A 24331-nucleotide genomic window follows, 5' to 3' on the forward strand; every position below is an offset into this window, starting at 1 on the left:
GGAATTAGATAAATATGGTAACAACACAGATAGTGAGTTATAAAGCAATGCTTTTTACAGTTTATCTGCCTATAATTGCCAATAAGAAATTCTTAGATACATGAGGAACCAGAATTAATAAACCCATTAACTGTTACCTCTGTTGCCTGATTACTTCACAGAAGTCRCAAATTAGACAAGAGAAAAGACATGTTAGGCCACTTTCCTGCCAATATGGGAACTTCCTCCGTACTCTAGTATCAGAGGTTTTGCTCAGCCTTGTTTTGTATGTTCTAATCTCTACAGCATTCAAAGAACAGTTTCCTCTCTTTAAATATACCTTCTGGAATAAACATCTTAACTGGAAGATAAACATTAATCTCTCATACAGAAGACAACTTACAAAAAAATGACAAAATCTTAAGGTTCGTGGATTTCTTAGAATTGCCAGTGTTCACTGCAATGCCAAAAATACAAAATAGAAGCAGAAATTGTGAATGACTTTGCAAGGAAGTGGTAAGGAACTGTACAGAACTTGCAGAGGAAGAAGGTTCTCAAAAAGTCAACTGAAGCTCACTAACCATACAAGCAAATACCCTTTTCTTTTCAACACCTCTTACTGGAACGTTACAAGTTCTCGACAGGGACAGTAATAGGTCAGTTAGAAATTTATAACCACTGTTCAATTAGGGTAATAGGCAATCACTCTTCTGTGCACTTTTCCTTACCCTATGTCCACACAAACAAGGGATTTTCATTACTACAGCGACTACTTCCTATCAACGTAAAAACAAGGAGAACATACTAATCCAAAAGCTGTCACTGAATGGCAATCCCAGTCCTATCCCCTCAATTGCCTTCCACTGCACCAGCTCCAGAGCTTCCTAGGAAACCAGCTCAGCTCATGAACCTGTCAAAATACTAACACACTGGGAAGCAGAGAAGAGGAGAAGGGAAAATAGTGGGTTTGGTTGCAGAAAGCAGTTGGTTTACCTCAGCAAACTTACCTTTACCAGAAGCCAAAAGAGGTTATACAGAAGAGGAAGCTAAGTGTGTTTTCCCTAAGATTCTAGCAAGCCTATAAACTCTCACAGAAGACAGTTTAGCAAAGAAAGTACAGAAGAATATTAAAAAGGGGCACAACATAAAAATTAAGTTTTATAGTGTTTTAGATTTGAATCAAGTTTTAAAAATCAGGGAAGAAAAATAATCTTTATATTCTAGGCCAAGTGACTTGTTTGTTTTTTATAGTAACCACAATTACAAGATTATACTATCAGACTAACATCATTAGTCAAAGTTTAGGTTAGAATAGTTATCAGACTACTTACCAGAGTAAGTATCAGGCTACTGTCACTGTAACTGCAGACAGAAAACAGTTAATCTGCAAGATTTAAGCAAGTCAACTCTGATAAGCCTAGCCGTGACAGTTTAAGATACCATGGTTTTACATGTCTCTCCCTCCTATCCTGCTAGGTGCGGATAAACAAACATACCTGTGTCCCAGCCACTTCAATTCACAGTTMGACTGTGGTTTAACAAAGAGCTGAACTGAACTAACATGATTTGTCATCACCAAGCAACAGAGGCCTTGCCCACCAGCATGTTCCTGGCTACCCTGTCCTGCCCTCACACCAAGCTTCTGCACTTTTCAGATCCTTCCACAAACTAACTCAAATCAGTAACTCAAGAAAAAAAAATCTTTTGGGGAAGTAGGGGGAGTGAATTTCACTGACACAATCAACAATCCAATGAGTGTCAATGCCACTGCAATGCAGACAACAGGAACGCCGAAAGCAGAGCATGACCTCCCATTTCAGCTGTAGCATACTACCAGAAAGGYAGGCTTTTATGCCTTCTTCATCTAATGCCTTCTTTGCCTCAGTCTTCACTGAGGAGACCAGCCTACAAGAATCCCAGGCCTCTGTGCACAGAGGGAAATTATGGAGCAAGGAAAACATTCTCGGCTAGGGAACACTTGAAAAACTGGATATACACCACAAATCCATGGATCCTGATGGGATGCACCAAAGTGCTGAGGGAGGTGGCCAACATCATTGAAAAGCCACTCTCAATTATTTTTGAATCATTTTGAACTGGGAGAGGTTCCAGAGTACTAGAAGAGAGCAAATGTCACCCCCCTTATCTTCAAGAAGGACCCAGGGAACTACAGGCCAGTCAGCCTGACTTCAATCCTTGGGAAGGTGAAGGAGCAACTAATCCTGGATAGTATTTCCAGATACTTGAAGGGCAGGAAGGTGACTGGGTAGTCAGCAGAGATTTACAAAGGGGAAATCATGCTTAACCAACCTGATACYGTTCTATGACAAGATTGCTGGCTTACTGGATGACAGGAGAGCAGTGGATGTTGTCTACCTTGACTTCAGTAATGGCTTTGACACAACACTCTGATACACAAGCTGAGTAAGTACAAGCTAGATAAGTAGTCAGTGAGGTGGACCTAGGGGTGAGGCCACATCTGGGGTGCTGGGTCCAACTCTGGGCTCCCCAGTACAAGAGAGACATCGACCTGCTGGAGCAAGCCCAGCAAAGGGCCTCAAAGATGACTAAGGGACTGAAGTATCTCTCATATGAGAGGAGGCTGTGAGAGCTGGGCCTCTTAAGACTGAAGAAAATAAGGCTTGGGGTTGGRGTAGAAATCTTAACAATGTTTATAGACATCTGATAGGAGGGTGTCAAGAAGACAGGGCCAAACTCTTCTCAGTGGTGCCAGTGCCAGGACAAGAGGAAATAAACTGAAATACGGGAAATTCCATGTGAACATTAAAAAAAAACACTTCTTTCACTGTGAGGGTAGTTGAACATTCGAACACTTGACCAGAGAAGTTGTGGAGTCTCTATCCTCTAAGATATTCAAAACTCAGTTGGACATGGTCCTGGGGCAACCTGCTCTAGCTGATCCTTCTTGAACCAGGGTTTGGACTAGATAATCTCCAGAGGTCCTTTCCAACCCCAACTATTCTGTGATCCTGTGGTGCTCCACAAATTCAGTTCAGACATGTTTTTACTGTATTTTAAATTACTTAATAAAAAACAGAACATTCCCTCTGCCGATCTTATTTCAGGAACTGTAAGCTCCGACAGAAACAGAATATACAGTGCAGAGGGTTCTTAACAGCTTAGACCACCAAAGCAAAAGTTTTAAGAGCCATATACAGAAATCTTTACAGCATTATTTTTACACTTCTAAACAACATCTTTAGGAAGTGGAAACTATTTTGTATCATCTCCTTTCCTCCAGCAAATCAATCAGTTGAGTCAACTTTTTGTATTTTAGAACCTTTCTTTTTGAAAGGCAGTATTACTACAAAGTCTGTAACCTTGCCTTTCATTGCTTTTCCTGGGAGTAATGTGCAGTAATCCTTCAAAATACAAAATAGAAGCAACTCCTGTTACTCATTAAAAGAAAATTACTAGAGTTATAGAAGCTTACTTCTAGGAAATAAAGTGTTTTACCCACTGATTCTGCATTTGCAAAAACAGCAATTCGTAAATGACGTCAATATTTAATTAGCAGAGAATAGGTATCAACTCATCATAAGTGAGTTTTCACTCACAGAGTATTTTCCAAATTCTCCAAATTTTCCAAATAAAATTTGTTTCTTCAGTAGACAAAAAAATAATGGAACAAACCCTGTGAATATATAAACTTTTTAACTAAGCTGTGTTTGGCAACAACTTGTTTAACAGAATTGCAGGCTTTCCTAGATTTTGGGGGGAGGGAAGTGGGGAYGGAAGGATTACGGCATCACCCGGGAATTATGTGGTTACACTAACATTAACTGTGTGCAGCTGCAAAATGACCTGTAAGTATCCTAGAATTAATCAATCTCAAATATATTGTTTCATAATTAAGCTTATGAATACATGATCCCATGAATACATCATACCATGGACATAAAAACAGCAGCAATAAACACACATACCAGAAGACACAGAGAATGAGAATGCTATTTTTTATGTTCTAGGACAGCTAAAAAATTTGGAGGTTTTTTTTGTCATTAACCTCTTTCACTGTAGTTGTGCTAGTAGCTTACTGCTGAGGAGCATTTTGTATAAGCAGAGTATTCTTAAAACTTGAAGGTCACATAACTAGAGAGTAAAATGAGGTAATACTCCCTCTACAGTACAGAAAGATGCATTTCAATGGAAAAAATGTAAAAGATTTAACAGTTTTGGATTTTTTCTGTTAAACTGATTCATAGGTGAAGTCATTACTTTATATTTCAGCTGCATCCCTGCAACAATTCAGAGTGTGCCTTCACAGGAAAGACACAGAAAATCAAATTCCCATTTAATAAACAGAACCAATTTACTAGATTTTGTGAAAGGAAAAAGGGGATACATAAAACAACAAATTTACTTTTAAATAATTTAAATTAGAAGTTTATTTCAGTTACTGCTATTTTTAATTGTAAAACTTCATTTTTAAAAATGCAAATTGCTAGAGAAATATAAGCCCTACAAAGTCTATCATCAAATATGCAATGTTTTAGTAACTGTTATAGTAAATGGGTCAACGATCTCTGAACAAGACAATTAAGTGTACACTGCAAAATACACTTTTACTCTACATCACAGTGCATTTATAATAGCCATATGAAGTTTAGTGTCTGAGATATCAGCAGGCAAACATCCTTTMTTCCAGTGTTATAGTATTGGAGTTCTTTTATGCAGCCATGTATGTTCCTCTTGTGCCAAAGTAGTTTTTATCGGAAAGTTTTCAGACGAAAAAGATTCTACAGAGCACAAATGCAAAGCAGTTACWATTGTTCATTTTTTAAAATGGAAATTGCGTGAATCATTCTTAATTCAAGCAAACTTGCTTTTCAGGTTTGTCAAGTTTAAACTCCACAGATGCAAATTATAGTTAAAACTTCTCCTTGCATCTTAATAAGGTACATTATGAACTATGAAGCCAACTTGAAAACAAGCATATTTTTTGCTGAAAATTTTACTAGATCTAGATACACTAAGTCTTTAAAGAACTAACATTTTTGAAGAAAGTTTTACCCAACAGAGCTTAACTTCTGCTTGATTTTGAGCATGTGTCTGCTACAACACTAGTTTCCCAGAATAATGCTTGTGCTGGCACAAATTTTTGTGTAAGGATATTACTGCATGATAAGCGTGCCTAAGCAGTGCTGTGAAGACTCCAACCGCTCAGCTCTGAACCCAACCTCTTTTCAAAACATTGTCTCATCCTTTCAAGTACATTCAAGCCAGAAAGGAAGGTAAATTCACAGAACTGTTCTGAAGAGCTAAACAACCAAATTTAAGCAAGAATTTTAGTTAAAAGCCACCACTGCCTCACTCATATCTTGACTGGTTTAAAAATGATAGCTAACAAGGGACTGCTTAGTGTGTAGTATGTGCAATGCACTAATCAATAATGAGATTTCCTTTCTGCAAATCCAGCCTACCACGGCTTCAAACAGGGCAGACTGAGTAATCCAAGAAAAACAGGAAAGTTGTGGACAAACGCAATCGATAAGGGTTAAAAATCATATGGGGAAGTTCAATTCATGAATTAAAACATGYAGATGCCTATGCAGCCAAGATAAATGAAAAAAATTCTCAATCTAAACAGAATTAGGGGATGGTCTATATTAGAAGTTACAGCTTATAATTCAGCCTTTTAGAGAGACAGTATCTTCTTCCAAAGCAACAATGCATTTTGGAAAATTTGGATGACATGATGTATCCAGACAGAGGGATTAGTATTCTACTAACAGCTAAGAGTCCTTCTTTATTTTTGTTTCCCAGTTTACTAAAAAGTGAAGCTTATGCTATAAAACTGATTGGCCATCAGTTTATAATTTTGGAACCCACAAATCAATAACTGAATTTAAAAGAAGAGAAGCATTTTCAAAGTTAATTAAGTTGTTACAAGTTTTGTGAAAAATAGGTGCTGGATAGATATTTCCAAAATACTGATGTGATTTAAGACAGACAAGCTGAACTTGGAAACTACATACTGTTTGACAGCTGGCAAGTCAGTTTGCATATGTCATTTGGCTGGATAGTAAGCATATGCTTAGCTAAACTACAAGTTACACTTTGCCCACTAAGGATGAAAGAGCTCATGTTACTGTCCCTAAACTTTCCTCACGGTAAAGGATACATACACAGTAAACATACATAGGTCTATCAGTGCTGCTGCTTGTGGAACAACTTGGGGAAAAAATGTGTTACTTGACAACAGTATATGCAAAACAATCAAAATACATAAAGGAAATTCAGAGTGCCAGTATTAAAGTGTTTAAATCATCTTATATGGCTATGGGAAGCTTTAAATACTGCCACAATAGCATGCACGTATATCGAATATATTATCAGTTTCATTCATCTTAAAAGTCTTTTCTCTTTGTTGTCTACATACTGGTCACACAGGCATAAGTAAAAAGAAAAAAGAAAAAAAAAGGAAAGGAACACCAGAAAACATCATTTGTTCAACTGTCGGATTATAAGCAGAGGGTCTCCAGAATTCTAATGACAACTTGTAAATCTCGAAACACAACTTAACTGTAGAGTTACATGCACTTTTAGGTCCACTGACTTAAAAGGACTTTTAAATAAAGAAGCATGGGATGTATACTAATTTTATTTATGATCATAAACCTCTTGGAACAGGTATTAAATTATGTTATGTTTACTAGCCTGAAGAAAGCCTAATAAAACATACTGGCGATTTAAAGATAAACACCAGAAAAGTATTTCACTGTGTAATTTAAATTTCTTATTTCTCCAGTGGTTCCCAGGTTGTTGTAATATGTTGTGTGCCAAGTTATCACATTATTTATAAAGTTGTCTAATTCTTTAAATAGATAGTATCACTGTAGGGATAGAGCAAGAACTACAAACTGCTTCTATGACAAGGAGGTAGTGGCAGAAGTGAAATGTGAGGGGCAGGCTTGGAAGCCTGAGGTATTTTTCACTTCTGCTTTGTATTTTTTCCATTTACACCAGAAACTCCCTTGGAGGGGGGAGGGATCAACTTCCCTACAGCTAAATACAAGAACATGTATATGACACAGAAGCTATAGTCTTCAGTGTTTCCATATCTTAACAAAAAAAGTGAAAGAAGCAGACTAAAACTGCAACAGTGACGCAGCAAAATTTAATTTTCTTATCTCTAGAATTTCTTCAAGCAACAGATGTCAGCTTTGCAGTACCAGAAGATTCAAGAAAGCAGGGGGGAAAAAGATTAGGATGCCTCCAAACGCTCACATGCGCGCACACACACACACACTACTGACACAGTCCAACCTCTTCCCCAGGCCCAAAATACTGTCCATTCTCTCCCCAACATTCCCCTTCGCTGCTGCAAAGCAAGAGGCAAAGATGAGGGAGAAGGGCAGAGCTGRAACAGCATGCCCAGAGGTGTACAGCCTTCTGCTCTATTGCTGGTGGATTTAGGGGTTGTACTTTCAGGCCAGGGTCCAGCTAGCCAGACACCTCTCTCCAGCAGCAGGAGCAATGAACAGTTGGAAAACAGAACCAGACAAGGCTAAATGGTACTTCACCTGAACTTTCTCCTAGCTTATCACTATTTTCAGTTCAGGGGATTTCTGAGCTTAATGCTGATGCCAAAAGTGAACACAGCCTTTACTGGTAGCTGTCCCCTCACACCACTCGAGCAGACTTTAGACAGTAAAGGACATATGTTTTGGAGAACAGTGGTGCAGACAAGACACCAGGAATAGTCCTAATATAGAACAGGGCTAGACTAGATGCGCAGGAGAATCCCGAAGCAAAGTGACAGTAACAGTATCATAGAATCATAAAGGTTGGAAGGGACCTCTGGAGATCATATAGTCCAACCTCCCTGCTCAGCAGGGAAACAACTGGCCCATACAGGGATTGAACTCACAACCTCGGCATTATTAGCACCATGCTCTAACCAACTGAGCTAAACCATCAGTCTTGAAGGGTCACCCCATCCCTGAACTAAAATTCAGCTTAAACACACCAAAAAAAGCAATCTTCATGTTGGAGTGGCACTTGAACAGCCCGCAAGTCACATGGCTCAGAAGCCACAAATATTTACTTCTGACGTGAACACTACAATAAAATGCCATAGCCGACTGAAGATGCATATAGAAGCCAGTTGTCATGTCTTAGAATAATTCAAATGTTTCATTGACTGCAATCTGTAACCAAAACAGAAAGCATAAAAAAGTTCCACTAGTCATGCATTTGCTTTTCAAAAAGAAAATTTAAATAAATAAGAAAACAGACTTTCTACATTTGAGGGTCCTAAGCAGCCTTGCTTTGGCCCTATATGCCAAACAGTCCTGCTGCCAGGTGTTTCTAATTTTTAAGAACAGAGTAAGACATTCTTCCAAAGGAAGCTGCAGGCCCAGCTCAAACTTTTTAAGTTCTTCCCCAAAGGAAGGATTTTCCAACTTTTCTTAGAATTTGCCAACTAAAAGCACAATGTGCTTTAGGAAACATATCTTTCATTTAGCTACCTAGACAATGCCATGATGGGCACGCAACAGCTGCTCACCTACACTACTTCTAAAAATACCCTTATAAGAAGATCTGGAAAACCATGCCAGCACACCTGGAAGCAACTCTAAGATATACTCACCATCAGGGCACCACTCTTCAAAACACACAAGGAATGCAGAGAAGTCCTTAGAGCTCCAGTTATCCCAATTGCCCTTGTAAGGGGAACAKACATGGTCCATCCTTTCAAGCATGCTAAGGTCCCTGTTAAAAGGGCTCCAAATCTGCATGCCAGCCAACAGAAAAGTCTGTGAGGAGTTTAAGTTCCAGGTGAATGCTGGCTACCTACATAAATGACATGTGCCAAGACATAGAACACTATGAACTTAAAGAGTCTTCAGAAAGATGCTTCTAAAAGATACAATGAGTTGTAGACACTGCAGAGAGAACACAGACAGACTAAGGAAATCAGAGGTCCAAGACAGAAATACAACAAGCAAGTGGACAATGTAATAAACAGCCTCAGGCAGAAGAAAATTTGGTGGATTCCATTACAGATATTTGGCAAAGGAGAAGCCGATAAATGACTCAGCTTAGGAGAACATCATGAAGTTACTTTTGGCTTCCAAGACAGAAATTAAGAAACCAGCTGAAAAAAGGAAGAGGCCACAGACAGAGGGAGCAATGAAGGTCTGGGATGAAGCTTAAGTCCTTGCTTCCTGTTTCTACAACTATGGTCCAGTGTTGCAAGACTGAATTTTCAAAGCTTCCTTTTGTCAAAAAAGAAAAGTTGCCTACATCAAGGCTGGCTGGTGGGATCTCTTATTTGATTCTGATATCCACAGGACATACTCTCTCTCTTTTTTTTTTTTTTTTTAATTTTATCCCAAAATGAAGGGGACACTGTGTTAGCCAACAGGTTACACGAGCTGTTTAATCACAGAGAATAATCTGAGGCAGCAGATTGCACCATTGTTACATATATACCACATGAATACCTCCAGGTCAGTTTTTAAGGTAAGTATTTTTTTGTGATACAACAACAGTATACTAAGCTTATTGCAAGTGTGTACCAGATCGACAAAGTATTAAAGATTCATTCTCTGAGGAGAAAAACAAATGTAGGAGAGAAATATTTCAATCAAAACAGTAGTTTTTAAACCTACATTAAAAGGACTTCAGTTTGCATACTATTTCTATAAGGTCATCAAAGATACTATGAAAAGCAAATCTAATGTTCGCATTCAACCACTGAACCAGGCAAAAAGAAAAATCACAATTTAATACAGAAGGTTATCTGTGCTGTTTTAACCCATGCTGGTTTAGGAGAAGCTTTCTGCACGGCAAATATTAATGCAAGTAGTATAACATATAGCTGTATAATAAACCTGAMGTTTATCTGCACACACACACAAGTTTTAGGCAAAGTTTAGTTACAGAGTTTAGCTTTCAGAAGCTGATCTAAGCTCTCCTTTGTTTACTTTCATCACTTCAAAAGCAATCCTTTCGCCCAGTTTTGTTGCTTTAGAAATACACTATATTAGTAAGAACGAAGTGTCCTGTTTCTTCACAGCTTTCAATATATTCTTTACAAAGCCACGAGCAACAAATTGCAATAATAACTCTGAAACTCATTCAAAGTTCTATTTTATCTGTCCCTCTTGGAGTGGCAGTAGTTACCCACACACTTCTAAAATGATGAAAAGGATTGTGACATTTCAATAGAGAGAAGGCTAGTGAAAAGAAGTAATGAAACTCCTCCAAAATAAAGCAATCTCCCACTATTTTCTTTTTCCTCTCCCTCCCAGAGCACATTTCCTGCCTTCATATTGTTAACACTTACGATCTTTTTTGGCTTCCCCCATATACTTAATTTTCTTCATCTCTCATGTCAACGTTTTGTCTTTTGTTATAGAGGGTATCAGCAGTTCTTGAATCCCTTAATTTTTCCCCATATCCTCACAAATTCTGTAAATCATGACAATGAACACAGCTAGGAAACAAGCAGAGTTCCAGTGCTCAGTAGAAACACCRTTTCTCAAGATTAAAGACACTCATTTGACCAAGTTCCAGGTCCCCAAAGCAAGGATCAGGGTTTGGACTTGACTTGCAACATGCAGCTGTTAGCTTATCACGTTGATTAAAGAGAAACAGTGACTTCCCCATTCTGCAGATACTGGAGATGATGCTCTGTATAGCCCTACACAGCCAGTTGGGGCAAAAACTGGGGAGAAAAAGGAACATGACAGATCCAGAGTAAGCAACAACTCTGTTAGGAAATCCTGCACTGAAGAAAGATAACTGAACACAGACTGCCCAAGGACAAATTGAAAAGGGCTTATATAGAAATTCTGTAGAAAGAAAAGCAGAGAAAAACTATTCTGTGCATTAGATCATTAAACAAAAAAAAAACAAAAAAAAAAAAAAAAAAAAAAAAAAAAAAAAAAAAAAAAAAAAAAAAAGAAAGAAAGAAAAAAGATGAAGAGGTAAAGCTGGTAAAGCTCCTGGCCACAAAATTACAAAATTCAGGGAAGAACAAGACTGAAAGTAACTAAGATTTTTTTGTTTCTGTTTTTTTAAAAAAAAAAGCATTTCAATATGCTGTAAACGTAACAAGAGGAAGCAAGATTGACTGGATCTAAAATTGGAATTAGAGGAAAGGAATGTCAGACAGTAGCTACAAACATTCTTCAACTAATATCAAAACACAAAGGAGAAAACATTAGTTAGAAGAACAATTTAGGGAGTGCAAGGACAGTTTCTTCCATCTTTCCATCTTCAGGGAAAAAAAAAGAAAGAAAGAAAGAAAAAAAGACTAGACCTTCATGCCTGAAGGAAGAAGCCTAGAATCAGGACATGAAGCAGGAAAAAAATTAAAGGCAACAGAGGAAGTATCAAGTAACCAGTATGATCTACGTTAAGTACCTTAAACAACAGTAACCARAACTTGAATCCTATGCACCAGAAACATATAGGAAAGAGTTTGACCAGAAAAATATCTGGATGAAATACTGGAAAACAAGTTGATATGTCTGAAGAGTTYTTTCCTTTGAATTTTATTTATTTATGGAAATTTGCCCTAGATTCAAGGAACACTCACGCAAAGACTGCTTCAAACTTTGCCTCAACAGGGTCAGTTTTCATCTACTCCTATCTGAAAAGTTAGATGTAGATGCTGGAGCTAGTCAGAAGGAGGAACAACTTTCTCTACAACTCAAGAGATCCAATAGAGTCCTGTATATGATAGCAGCCTATAGCACTTGGGAAATGACTGTAAGAGACAGGGCCATGTTTTCTTTGCTATCATTTGAAGTATGACGTATCACTTCAACATACTACATTTTGCAAGCAAAACTTCTCATTAAGTCTTTTTTCAAGCATTGTTTCATAATAACATCTTTGTTTTGCCTTTAACTATTGTGGAAAATAAGTAATTTCTGCACTGCAAATAAAAATGCAGAAGTTAGAATATTTGTTTTAATGCAGTTCTTAGTACTATGGTAGTGTTACTATCTAAATGGAAGCATGGCAGACATGAACTTTATTTACTGTATTACCAAAACTGAACAAGGACCTGGCTAACATCTGTATTAGATAGTAAAGTAAGTTTTTATGCTTTAACTTTCCCATTGCCCATGACTTTTACAGACAGAAATTACTTCAAACCGGGAAAATTACCTATTCTCTATTTCTGTATGATCTGTTCTTCTATTACGCTTTCAGATGGACACATTCACCTTCATAATCAGCAGCAAAATAATTAATACTGTAAGTTTGGAGATACCTTCATGTAAATACTAAAGAGCTAACTCTGACATCATTAGTGGGATTGAGAGTTAGTATCAGCTGTACTAAGTGAAACCATTTGCCAGTGTGTCAAATGTGTCCCAATCCTCTTTCAAAGAGGAATTCTGATTCCAAATACTTATTTTGTTTAACTGCTCTGCAACAGATTTATTAGCATGAGATTTGTAATGCATATGGTTAAAAAAAAAAATAGGACTTATCCCAATCTCACAATGTTAAGAAAAATTTGGAATGCAAAAACCCCCAGGATTCAATGCTGGCAAAGAAATACTCAACAGTAGAAGAAAAAAAGAGTTTGGCCAGAAAAATACTTGGACAGAACAGACACATCCAAAACGGTTTTGCTATAGTCCCCTCATTTCTGGAAGATATCACAATATTAAGGTTTTTACTAGTCTTCACTGTATATCCACTACAAAACTAAGAGAGTATGAAAAGAAACACACACGCAGAAGAATWGCAGTGTTTCAATAGAACTTTTTTTTTCCCTTTTCTGAATTCTTATACTCACTACTGATGCCAGGGCTGGCTGGCTAAGCTGCAAAGTAGCAAAGTATTTTGAATTTAGAAAACAAATATCTATATAGACTACTCAGGAATACAAAGAAATGGCCACAGCACACTGAGGCATCACTTCATTTCTTGTGAAGCCACATTTAACCACTGGCCAAGCCCTATCAGTTGCTTATGTCTTGATTTCTGAAAGAATAGTATCTTTCTACTGTTCATTCTAATATCCTTCACTATTACAAAAATACATTTATTAGAAATATAGTTACTTTTAGTCTTCCTTACTATTTTTGTTACACAGCTCAAAAATCTAAGCAACTCTGATGTCTTCTACTTATCTTTCACTTTTACACGGTGTTAGTAGGGARAGAAGACACATGATTCCACCTGTGAAAACCCTGCTCAGGGTTTGCTGGATTTTGGCCTCTAAGTACATAGCACAACGATAACAGGACCAAGAGACAATAATTCTATTCCCATCTCTGCATGGACTCTGCATTTGACCTTGGCAAGTCACTGTTTTTTTTTTTTTTTTTTTTTTTTTTCCATGTAGAGGACATGAAGGGTTTTTACGCAAATGGCTGGAACAACAACAGCAAAACAACTGAGTAAGTTTAATTATTATTTATTCTATTAGTCTAGGCCTTAGAACTCTTCCACAATGGCATAAATTCAGAGCAAGCACAAACATCTTTCTGATTTTCTAGCCCTTCATTTTAAAATTCCCTTTATATAAGAACATTGGTGAAAGCAGTAAGCCATTAATGAGGCATCCTACTGTATCAAAAACTGATAAAAACTTGGTTTCATAAATTCTGCTGAGTAAACAACTTTAACTTTATTCTCTACACCAGCAGTCCCTAATCCACAGCTTGCAAACCAAACCCTGCTGCAAGATCCTCTGCCACTGCTCCCAGCCAAAATTAAATTACAGAGTTAAAATAAGAGCTGCCAGGAAAAGAAAAGTAGGATATTGCCTACAGARTATTTTTTCACTCTGTGCTGTTACTATGGGCCAGCAAAAATTAGGGACTAGTGTTTTACACAGTTCAGTTCCCTTTCTCAAGCTTAGAAAAGCCTGAATTTCATGGCTGCCTGCTCAAGTTTCATTCTGATACCAAGTTTCCCGGTAATCTCCCAAAGCACCACACATTGGAAACATGCCACAAGTGTAACTTAGAAAAAAAGGTGCAGATGAAGTGYTCCACAGACCAACCACTGTTATCAAAAATACTAGGAGAAAGACTGTTTTCTGGCAGACACAGAAAAACATAGATACTCAGAATGCAAAAATTTTAAATAAGTTCGATACTCATATAACAACCATAAATAATTAGATTAGCAACAAAAAGGCTTTAATTAGGACCCATTGCAACACATATGCTTGAATCTCACCCACCAGAAGCAGAAAAATTAAATGAAGCAACAGGTGTAATCTCAAACTGGGCAGTCAAAAGTGGTAARTTGCCAAAACAGCCTGTTGTCTATTATAACAAGAGTTCTGGATTTTGAATATACTGATTAAAYGCCTCTTCATACAAGGTAGCCAAACAGTTACATTGAAAATGAGATAGTTCTTGCTCTTGACTAGCAATCAAAAGAGGAAAAGTTATACTTTAATACAACCATCTTAATGTCTTCGTGTTTTCCAAGTGAAACAATGGCACTACTTCTATTTAAACTGTTCATTACAGGAATATACATTTAAATTCAACAAGAAAGTTTTCAAGGCTTATCTGCATATAAAGACATGTTCAAAAAAGAGCTGGGCAAACTGAAGGAATATGGTGTTGACTGAAATGTCCAGATCACTTTAATTAAGAATAAATCATGTCCCAGAATCATGTCATTCATCAAAATCTGAATAACTGAAATAGTAAAACACTATGATGACTATATCTTATGTTAAAATTTTATAGCTGAAACAAGCTTTTCAAAAATTAGAAAAAACATGAAATAGGACAAAAAAAGTGTTTATCCTTATGAAACTGTAGTTGCATGTTGTAAGGATGTAAAAATACTATCTTGGTCAAGAGATTTCTCACACTGTATATACTGAAACCCTTATCTTCTTTCTTCCTAGAGAAAAAGTTTACCACTGCAAATAAACAGTTTGCACTTTTACAAGCACAAGTGCATGGAGATACATGGCCATATATCACTATCTGCTAACAAAACTGCAGTTAACAAGTATGAAGTATTTTTAAAAAAAACTTTATCATTTTGAATTATTACATTCAAGCTCAGAAAACTTGTACAATTCTATGATGTTGCATACAAGAATCAATAGATAATGAGAATTTCTTTAGGTTATAACAGGTACTTATTTTTAAAAAAAGGTAGTACCCACTAAAAAATAGACATATACATACATACACACACATATGCATTATATCTATATGAATTATTAATAAGAGAACCACAACATAAGTAGAACSCCAGCAAATGAGATAATGTCAAATTCTGAGTTTACTTTTCCAAGACTCAGTAAGAGTATAATGATATGAAAATTGCTACTTTCTGTTAATAGTTTCTTCTTCAAATAAATTTTTCAGCTGTTTCCTTTTCCGAGTTTCTATACTGGAAAGAAGAGATGACCATAATTTCATATCATTTTTCTTTGCCTCATATAATTTGTTAATTATTGCAATTATGTTCAAATCAAATATGAAAAGTTTACAGTATTAAAACACTACAAGTATTCCTACATAAAATAATGAAAGTTCATTAAGAATTCAATTTTATAATTGTAAACTTTTCTTAAAATACTAGAGACTAAAATGCATGCCCATTTTTGTGAACAGTATGAGGTTTCATCTGACAATATAGGTAGTGACGTTTATTTTTTCCCCTTCCTCACCTAAGTACACATGGAAAAAAAAAGCGATTATTTTAAAGCAAACAGACATTACAACTGCTTCATTATTTTAAATAGTGCAGTATATCTAAATTAAAAGAAAATAACTTAAAAGTACATCTTCCCTGTGAAATGCTCTTTGGAAGCAATGATCCAGCATATTAACAGTGCCATGGAACCCAACTAATAAAGTGGTCACAATTAACATTCAAAGAATTTAAAATGAAAAGTTTTACAGAGAAAGGATAGTCTGAAATCTTAAAATTCTGCTGATGTGATTTGCCCTCCAAATGTGGGGCTGATAAAACTACATTTTTGATTCCCAAMAGATATCTAAATGTACTGCATAAGATACAATTTTTTATATATTAAATATCTATTTTACAATCTGGAATTACAGTTTCTCTGCTCAATTTTATCAGAAACAAACAGTGTAGGATAGGTATGCAATGTACCTTAACTGTACTCTCCATAAAAAAAAAAAAAAAAAAAAAAAAAAAAAAAAGAGGGAGAGGGAGAGTATAAATGACTATAAATCTTGTTTCCAAAACTTTGATCATGAAGATGCTACAGCTCTTTCAGGTAGTCTTCATAAGTTATGGCTGCTATAGGCCACTTTAGCTTTTTTRGTCTTCTTTTTAAACGCACAAATTGCTTAAATTTATAATAATAACTATACAAAAACTGTAATTAATTATCATTGGACTAGATGATCTCCTGAGGTCCCTTCCAACCTTACTGATTCTATGATTCTACTGCGGAAAGCAAATCAGAAGAAAGAGACTTCCTCATTTAACTCATAAACTCATGATCATTTAAATAATGCACAGTACTGAATATCTCTTTGAAGTATACTTTTATTTTAAAGTATGATAATCAATATCATACTGAACAGTCTATGCACTATTCTATTTCTATAGAAATCAAGCTATAAAAATATTATTTTTGATGTTTATGTTACATATCAATCATAATAAATGAGAAATGACCGARCTACTTAATATAATGAACAAGCAATTAAAGCACGTAAAATCCAAATCAAGAGCGTATCTTCATAAAATTGGTCCTACTGAAACTACAAAAGATTCAAAATATAATTGTAAGCATCTCAGAATACTCTTTTAAGAATACACTACTCACAAAAGATTTCCCAATAACCAGACTTAAGACACTGATGTGCTCCTTGATAGTGATTTAAAAGTTTAGTCACACAAAACCATGTACTCATTTGATTGTRAATGAGTTTTTCCCAACAACCTTTAACACTCGTTCTGCACACATACACAATACAATAGCCGTAGTTATGCTATTACTCAAATTTTAATAAGCAGTGTTTAAATCTACAGTGACAGTAAAAACTGTAGCCTGAAGTTCCTATCTTCAGACTCTATTCCTACAGTCTATATAACCCAGTTACCATTCCTTGAGCTCCACTGAAACTACCCTAACATCTTTTAATCAAAACTTATCACGAAGCTCAGAATCAATATTTAATCTTTATCTTCCTTGATCTGTCAATCACATAAGACTACCAGCAATACTTCTTTTCTAGAAATAGTCCCCCTGGTTTCCTTGGCACTGTTCTCTGCTGGTTCATCATTTATCATTATAATTGTTCCTTCAGTGTAGCCTTCTGAAGGAGCCTCCTCATTCACCTTTTTATTTTATGAACCATTTCATAGCTTTCTGTCCTGCATCTCTTGTCATTCTCCTTCACTTTATTTAGGACTAGGATACAAATCCACTTTTAACTGCCTTCTCCTGCCAACAGATCAGAAATATGCTGAAATTCAGAATTTGAATTTCAGAATATCAGAAATTGTCCAAACTACCACCTCAGCTTGTGCCTCTAACATCTTCATACAGATGCCTCACTATCACTCTTTGTATCATTGCTTCAATCCGCCTTCCACCACTGCAAGTCATTATCTGTCAAGACTCTTAACCAAGCATCAGCCCTCAAGCTATGACTCTTTATAGATCCTAGAAATAACCTGGTTTTGAGATCTTGGCAATGCCCACTGCACCACTACGATATGCTTAGTAGCTTAAACTCTTATCCCATAATCACAGCAGTCTGCTTCTGAACTACTGAAGCATCTTCTTAATCTTTCAACACCCAGACTTGCCCTTGCTCTATTTATTCTGTACATTCCTCTCCAGAGAGCTTTTCTAGCCTAACATCAGATCCCGCAAGTCCCCCCATGATATCTTCAGCAGCATCCCTTTCACTTCCCATCCTAGTCTGATACTTTGACAAGTGTTAATAAAACACATGCATACATTTTCTACCTTACTGAGCCTACGGAAAAAATCATACCACTGATAAGATCATTTAGTTGGTTTTGTCTTTTTCAGGGCTTCTCAATCTGTTTGAAAAGTAATCCAAATACTATCTCATATACAGCTATTACAATGACTCTCACTTCCAACCAAAATTCCCATTCCAAAATTACTAATCTAGATGGAGAACCATATGTTCAAAGAGGTGCAAGCTTTGATAACCTGTTTGTTATGTCTTCACCGTACTTCTCTCGTACTGCCTTCATAACTGGGAGAGCTCCATATGCATCCACAAAGCAGTATCATCTTCTCTCAAAAACCTTGTAGCAATTTTTCCAAAGTTCTTATTAAAACCAAAGAAACAAAACAACCAGATGGCTGGCATGCCTAGATCTCTACTACTACGATAGAACTCACTGCATTGGTACCAAATATACTCCTGTGTCATCACAGATCTGATATATTTTCTCTTACCCTTAAAGTGTAAGCTGTCTGGATCAGGAAACACCTCTTAACCACAGAACTTTGGCATGACTAATTCAGACACATAGCTTAAATAGTCTGATACTTTGACAAATGTTAATAAAACACATGCATACATTTTCTACCTCACCGAGCCTATGGAAAAAATCATACCACTGATAAGATCATTTAGTTGGTTTTGTCTTTTTCAGGGCTTCTCAATTTGTTTGAAAAGCAATCCAAATACTATCTTGTATACTGCTATTACAAAGACTTTCACTGGTAACCAAACATGCGAAGTTTTGTCTAGCATTTACCATTTTTATTTACACTTCCTAATTTTGTTTACTTCTTCACTGGCATAGGAATCTCTGCAAGGATTTTGCGTAATTGCTTCCTGCACCATTTTCCAGTACTGTCCAAGACTACAGTATGTCCAAACCTATTGAGGTTGTTTGAGACTACAGAGTGAGACATAAAAGACACAATTCTGCACTTTATCTCATTTTAAAGGAGAAAAGAAAAAAATTCTTAGGAGTTGAAATTCTTTCTATTTTATGGTTGTACTAGGCCTAGCATAATGATTCTCAATGTAACTGAGGCCCACAGGTATTACCACAGTATTAGCAATTATTTAAAACAAAAGTGTTTCATACTGAAAATACGTATCTATTGTTAAATAACATCTTCATTAATTCTGTAGTCTTAAAACTAAGAGTTTCCCTAAATCATTCACATGCAAAAACAAAAATACTCCATAACAACCCAAATTCTGTCCTAATATTTCCAGCCACAAATTATCCACTTGCTTTTTAAAAAAATATATATATATATATATATAGCTCATTTTCAGTGACTTGTTCCATGTTTCTGTGTAGCTTCTCATTATATCTAGTTTTGCCACTGGGAAATCTAGGTTCAAGCATAATACTGTACAAAGAAGTTCCGCCTGAACGTGAGGGGGAATTTCTTCCCTGTGAGAGTGACGGAGCACTGGACCAGGTTGCCCGGAGAGGTTGTGGAGTCTCCTTCTCTGGAGATGAATATTCAAGGCCCGYCTGGATGCAACCCTGTCTAACATGCTCTAGGTGACCCTGCTGAGCAGCAAGGTTGGACTAGATGATCTCCAGAGGTCCCTTCCAACCTTACTGATTCTATGATTCTGTGATTCAAACAATTTTGATAAAAACGTTCTTTGTGACACGAGCAGAAGTATATAATATGCTGCAAACACGAAACCGGTAACGAAATCTGACCCCTCCAGAAAGACAATTCACGTAGTGTATCCTTTTGATTCCGTTCCAACATCATGTAACTCTATATATCATAATTTACTTTTAAGTATACAATTTTCACAGGAAAAATATAACTTAGAACAGAACTCAACTTATACTGACTACAGAAAAGCCAAATGCTTTATCTCAAAGTTTCAGCACCTATAAGATATGCAAGCTACTCATTAAAATAGAATATAGTATTTGGATACTATGTTCTTCAGCTATAGCTTTTTAATTTCAAATTTAAATTTCAAATTTCTTCCTACGTAATGGACAGCTTTTACAGAAAGAAAAAAAAGACTAAAAGTCTTCTAGTCTTTTTATGAAAGTCCTGTCTTTACTGATTACTGTATTTTGTGAAAAAAAAAATCATTACTGAACTACCACCAAATTTTAATCCCAGTATCAGAGCTGCAATCTAAAAATGGAGCATAAATAAAAAACTTATGCTCCTTGATGCAATAAAACTATAACATTAATCAATCTCAAGTCTTCTGTTTTTACCAAAGATGCAATAAAACTTAACGGTAAGAAAACAATATGACTACTTTTTCAGAGAATTACTCAATTTACAGTTTTGAGCAATAACGTCAGCATTTAAACTCTAAATTATAGACAACTTTTTTCATTTTTTTCATTCTTGTTAAATGTTGTGTTTTTCTACCAAATTATTTGATCCTTCATTAAAAAAAAAAAAAGAATTGTCATTCTCAACACTTTAACATCTCTCCAAGGACAAAAGTAGCATCATTAGATTACTTTTAACAAACCTCTTATAATCAATAAACGAAAGGCCAAGTATTCAGATGAGTAAATGAAAAGAAACACGGAAAAATTTAATCTCTATCTAGAGCACAAACTAACACTTAGAGCAAACTTTAAAAGCGTTTCATTCTTTCAACTTTAACCTCTAAAACCGTACACTCCAGGAACCATAACAAACAAGACCCTCTTCCCTAAAGAACATGTAATTAGGAAAACGTGTAGGAGCCACAAGATGCCTTTATCAGGACAGAAATCAAGCAAAAGCTTGACAAACGCGAGAAAAGAATTGGAAACACTACTGTGGCCAAACAAAACAACAAAATACCATAATGCTACCTTCTCTATGAGAACAAAAGCATCAACCACCAACTCCACCCCACCCCCAAGCAGGCTGTTGCTCTCTCTAACCACATAGCCAATGCGGGAGACAGTGTAATCCCACAGGGAAGACAGAAGGTCACAGGCACACTGTGAAATCAGCAAATTAGGTCCACATTTTAGAGATACACAACAATGTTTTCACCAACCAGGATTTTGTTTGGAACAAACAGGTGGAGTGTAGACATGTCCTGCTCTTCTCCTGACTGCCCTTTCCCTGAATACATAGAGGGAGGTCACAAGCATTCACTGTATTCCAAAATTAATGACATGGCATTTATAATACGCACCCGAATTCAAGATGTGGTAAGGATGGCAATACTCTGTGTAACACAGCAGGTGAGAYTGTGTACTGTATACCAGTGCTACATCTGTTATTATTCATCAGCTGTAGGTGGCTAAGAGAGTGTCACTTATTACAGTGACACATTTTGCAACCGGCTAGCCACGATTAAGTATTATTCAGTGTGGTCGAAAGRGATGGTAACTATCATTCGTTACGATCCAGTGTGATTTAGCAGGGCGAGGAGGCTGCTACCCTTCGGTGCAAGACAATACGAGTAGGAAGGCATCTAACAAAACTCGCCAAAGCCCAGGGGATGGTGAACAGGGTGGGGGCAGAACAGAAGGGGAACTTCAGTCCCCTACCCTGAGGGAACGGGCGTCTCACTAGCAAGGCTGCAAAGCTCACACCAAGCGCGACGCGGGACGGAGCCGCTACGCTCCGGCTCCCGGTACGATGCGGACAAGGGGCTCCCAACCGGCCTCCGCTACGCGCAGGGGGCCGAGGCAGCGCAAGAAGACAGCGCTAAACTTCTCGCAACCGCGAGAGCGGGAGCCTTTGTGCGATCGCTCCCGGTCAGCGGCCGAGGGGCCCGGGGGTCCGCGCAGGACAAGCCGGGGCGGGGGGCAAGGAGGCAGGAGAAGGGCCGGTGCCGGCCGCGGGCCGCTCTCCCCGCCGGGCTCCGCTGCTGGCCGSCCCGCAGAGAGGGGCTCCCGCGGGGCGGAGGGGCTGAGCGCTGAACTCAGCGCGGAGCCCCGGCCGGTGCGCCCGCGCCGCAGAGAAGGGGAGCGGCGCAGCGGCCAGCCCCGCCGGGCCGCCCGCCGCCGCGGAGCGGGGCCGCCGGGCCCGGAGCAGGGGCAGGAGCAGGGGGGCCCTCGCCCGTGTGCCCGCCGGGGGGACCCCAGCCCCCGGGAGGGGTGCCTCCGGGCCCTCCCCGGGCTGCCCGAGCGGCAGCCCCTGCTTCCCCGGAGCGGGGGCAGCGGGGCGGGGGACGCGGGGCGGCGCGGCCGGCGCCCCGGCGCCCCCAGGATCAGATCGCTCCCGGCGCGGCGCCGCGAACCCCCCGCACTTACCCTGTCACAACAGGCGCCATCTTCCACAAACTCTCGCCAAAACTCCTACTCTCGCGAGAGCGCCCCCTCTCCGCGCGAGGAGCGCGCGTGCGCCAGCCCGGCAGACACACGCGGAGCTGGGGGGGCCGCGGCGCGCGCCGCCCACTCGCCGCCCGGGCTCTCCCCTCAGACACAACAGCGGCAGGCGTGGGAACCGGGCAGATCTCGCGAGAGCACGGCGGCAGCCCCGCCGGCCGGCCGGCAGGTCTCGCGAGAGCCGAGCGAGGGGAGGGAAGGGGGATTCCCTCTGCCCGGTGTCTGCCTGTGAGTCTCGCTTCTGAGTCTACCGAGTCGGCGGGGGAGGACTAGACCAATGCGGCGGGTTGGGGGGGGGGCGGGRGGCCAAGCAGCGCTCCCAGGGAGCGGGGGAAGAAACCACTCGGGGCGGGCGGAGGGGAGGTCGCTGCCCGAGCGCGGCGTGGGGGCGCCAGCGGAGGCTGCCTCGCCGCCCTGGCCCCCGCGCCAGAGCTGCTCGTGCGGGAAGTCGCGGCCAGCTCGTCCGCTCCTCGTGGAAGCGGGCGCGGGAAGCCCGTGTCAGCCAGCCCGGGGGCCGCCCGCCGCGTGGCTTCCATGGGCCGAGCACATGGGCAGCCCCGCAGGTTCCCCGGGGGCCGCGCTGCCGTCCCCGGCCCGCCGTTACGGCCGTTGGAGGCGCCCCGCCCCCTGCCGCGCGCCGCGGCCCTGAGGAGCCGCCGCGGCTCGCCCTGTTCAGCCCGGTTCCCGGGCCTGGCGCAGCCCCGACCCCGCCTGTCACAAGCCGCGGTAGCCCGAGCCGCGCTCCGGCCCCAGGGGCGGAGGGCAGCGGCCGCCCTCGGAGAGCRGAGAGGGGCTGAGGCGGCGGCTAGGCTCTACGAAGCGGGACGTTTTCTCCCATGTAGAACGAATAGTCTCTGAAAAAAATTCAAGTTACTGTGGAAGTTTGACCAGCAACATKTAATGCGGGCTCCGTCCAAAAACATTTAAATGATGTAAAAATAAACGCAACTTGTAACTGTTGAGCAACGAGTGTTTTCTACCAGAGTTTTAAAGAAAGTAAAAACCACTGCCTGGAGAGAACCCCTGTCATTGCTTTTGATAGCTGTATCCTCTACAAGTGCAGACCAAATATTTTTTTCCTTCCTGTTAGGTGAGTTTAGCTTAAAAATTAGTTCGTGCAAAGCTCAAAACCCAGTAGGAATTGGAAAAGCAGAAATTCTTTTCCAAAAAGGAATAAAAGTAAGTGTAGTAGGCTGAGATCTACACAGATTTACTAGCATTCTTTAATATTTCACTTTTTGAGAAAGAAAGTGGCTTTGAATGAAAAGCATATTTTCATAATTCTGTTGTCTTTCACACCGAAAATGCCTAAGATACATTTGTCTAGTAAATACAAGTTGAGTCCACTAGACCCTGTTTGACCAAACAAATGACCCCTGTAATGACTTCTCAAATAGAACTCTTAAATAAACGTGGTAATGAGAAAGTGTAAAATCTGGAGAGGGTCCAACACTGGGCATTAAAAGAAAATCCAGATTTTGGATCCATTTCATGACATGACCATTTCAAGGTCAGGGTCTGATTGTCCAGTAGAGCATTATGTTTGAAAACTAACCCTTTTGCATCAAGGATTCTGTCCTCTTTACCCAACTTCCTTTCTCTGTGTCCACTGTCATCAGTCTGATTTCAAACACAAAGACAATATTGTTTTGACAATTCACAAGATTCCTGAAAGCTATGTCATTTTTATTACTTCACCCTGGTGCCTCTGCTGTCTCCCAAATTAAGGAAAAAAATCTCCAATGACTATGATTTGGGTTTTTTTCTTAAATACTCACCACTGCTAATATCTATTCTCTGAAGAATAATGTCTCAGATGAGTAAACTGCTGTTTTGAGAGCTTGCTTGGCCACGAAATTTACTGTAACTCTGCTAACTGTACAAACAACTATTGTTTGCTATCATTAAGGGCACTTTTCCCATCATAATTTCCCCCTACTCATTAGTTATAAAAGGATTTTGATTGGTTCCTTCATAGCGCACTTCTCATCGAAAGCACAATGCATACTGGAAATCCTCTGTATTGTTTGTGGAGAGCAAATCATAATCCCTTTGGAAATCTCTTCCTAAAAACATCTTTTTTTTTTTTTTTTTTTTTTTTTTTTTT

The 24331-nt window shown here is 39.1% G+C and overlaps 1 protein-coding gene and 1 long non-coding RNA gene across 5 annotated transcripts in view; one reads left to right on the forward strand and one right to left on the reverse strand.

Annotated features, from left to right (window-relative positions):
* The window catches only part of RBPJ (recombination signal binding protein for immunoglobulin kappa J region), a 153468-nt gene that overhangs the window by 39247 nt on the left and 89890 nt on the right, over positions 1 to 24331 (reverse strand). Inside the window, exon 1 of one of the 4 annotated variants that reach the window (XM_085322677.1) lies at positions 22150 to 22201. The exons of 1 other annotated variant lie outside the window; for it this stretch is intronic. In XM_085322677.1, coding sequence (XP_085178803.1) covers positions 22150 to 22169 — 20 coding nt within the window. In that variant the 5' untranslated portion in view covers positions 22170 to 22201. Of the gene's footprint in view, positions 1 to 10297; positions 10343 to 18133; positions 18281 to 22149; positions 22202 to 24331 lie in introns of those variants that run through there. 2 more of the 4 variants (XM_085322676.1, XM_085322679.1) reach the window with 2 other exon arrangements.
* The window catches only part of LOC146585563 (uncharacterized), a 42216-nt gene continuing 40223 nt past the window's right edge, over positions 22339 to 24331 (forward strand). The window contains exon 1 of the long non-coding RNA XR_014897972.1: positions 22339 to 22452. This is a non-coding gene — a long non-coding RNA (uncharacterized LOC146585563). The remainder of the gene's footprint in view (positions 22453 to 24331) is intronic.

Source organism: Rhea americana, unplaced genomic scaffold (assembly GCF_003343005.1).
Source record: "Rhea americana isolate MKP2758 unplaced genomic scaffold, rheAme1 scaffold_8, whole genome shotgun sequence".
NCBI lineage: Eukaryota > Metazoa > Chordata > Aves > Rheiformes > Rheidae > Rhea > Rhea americana.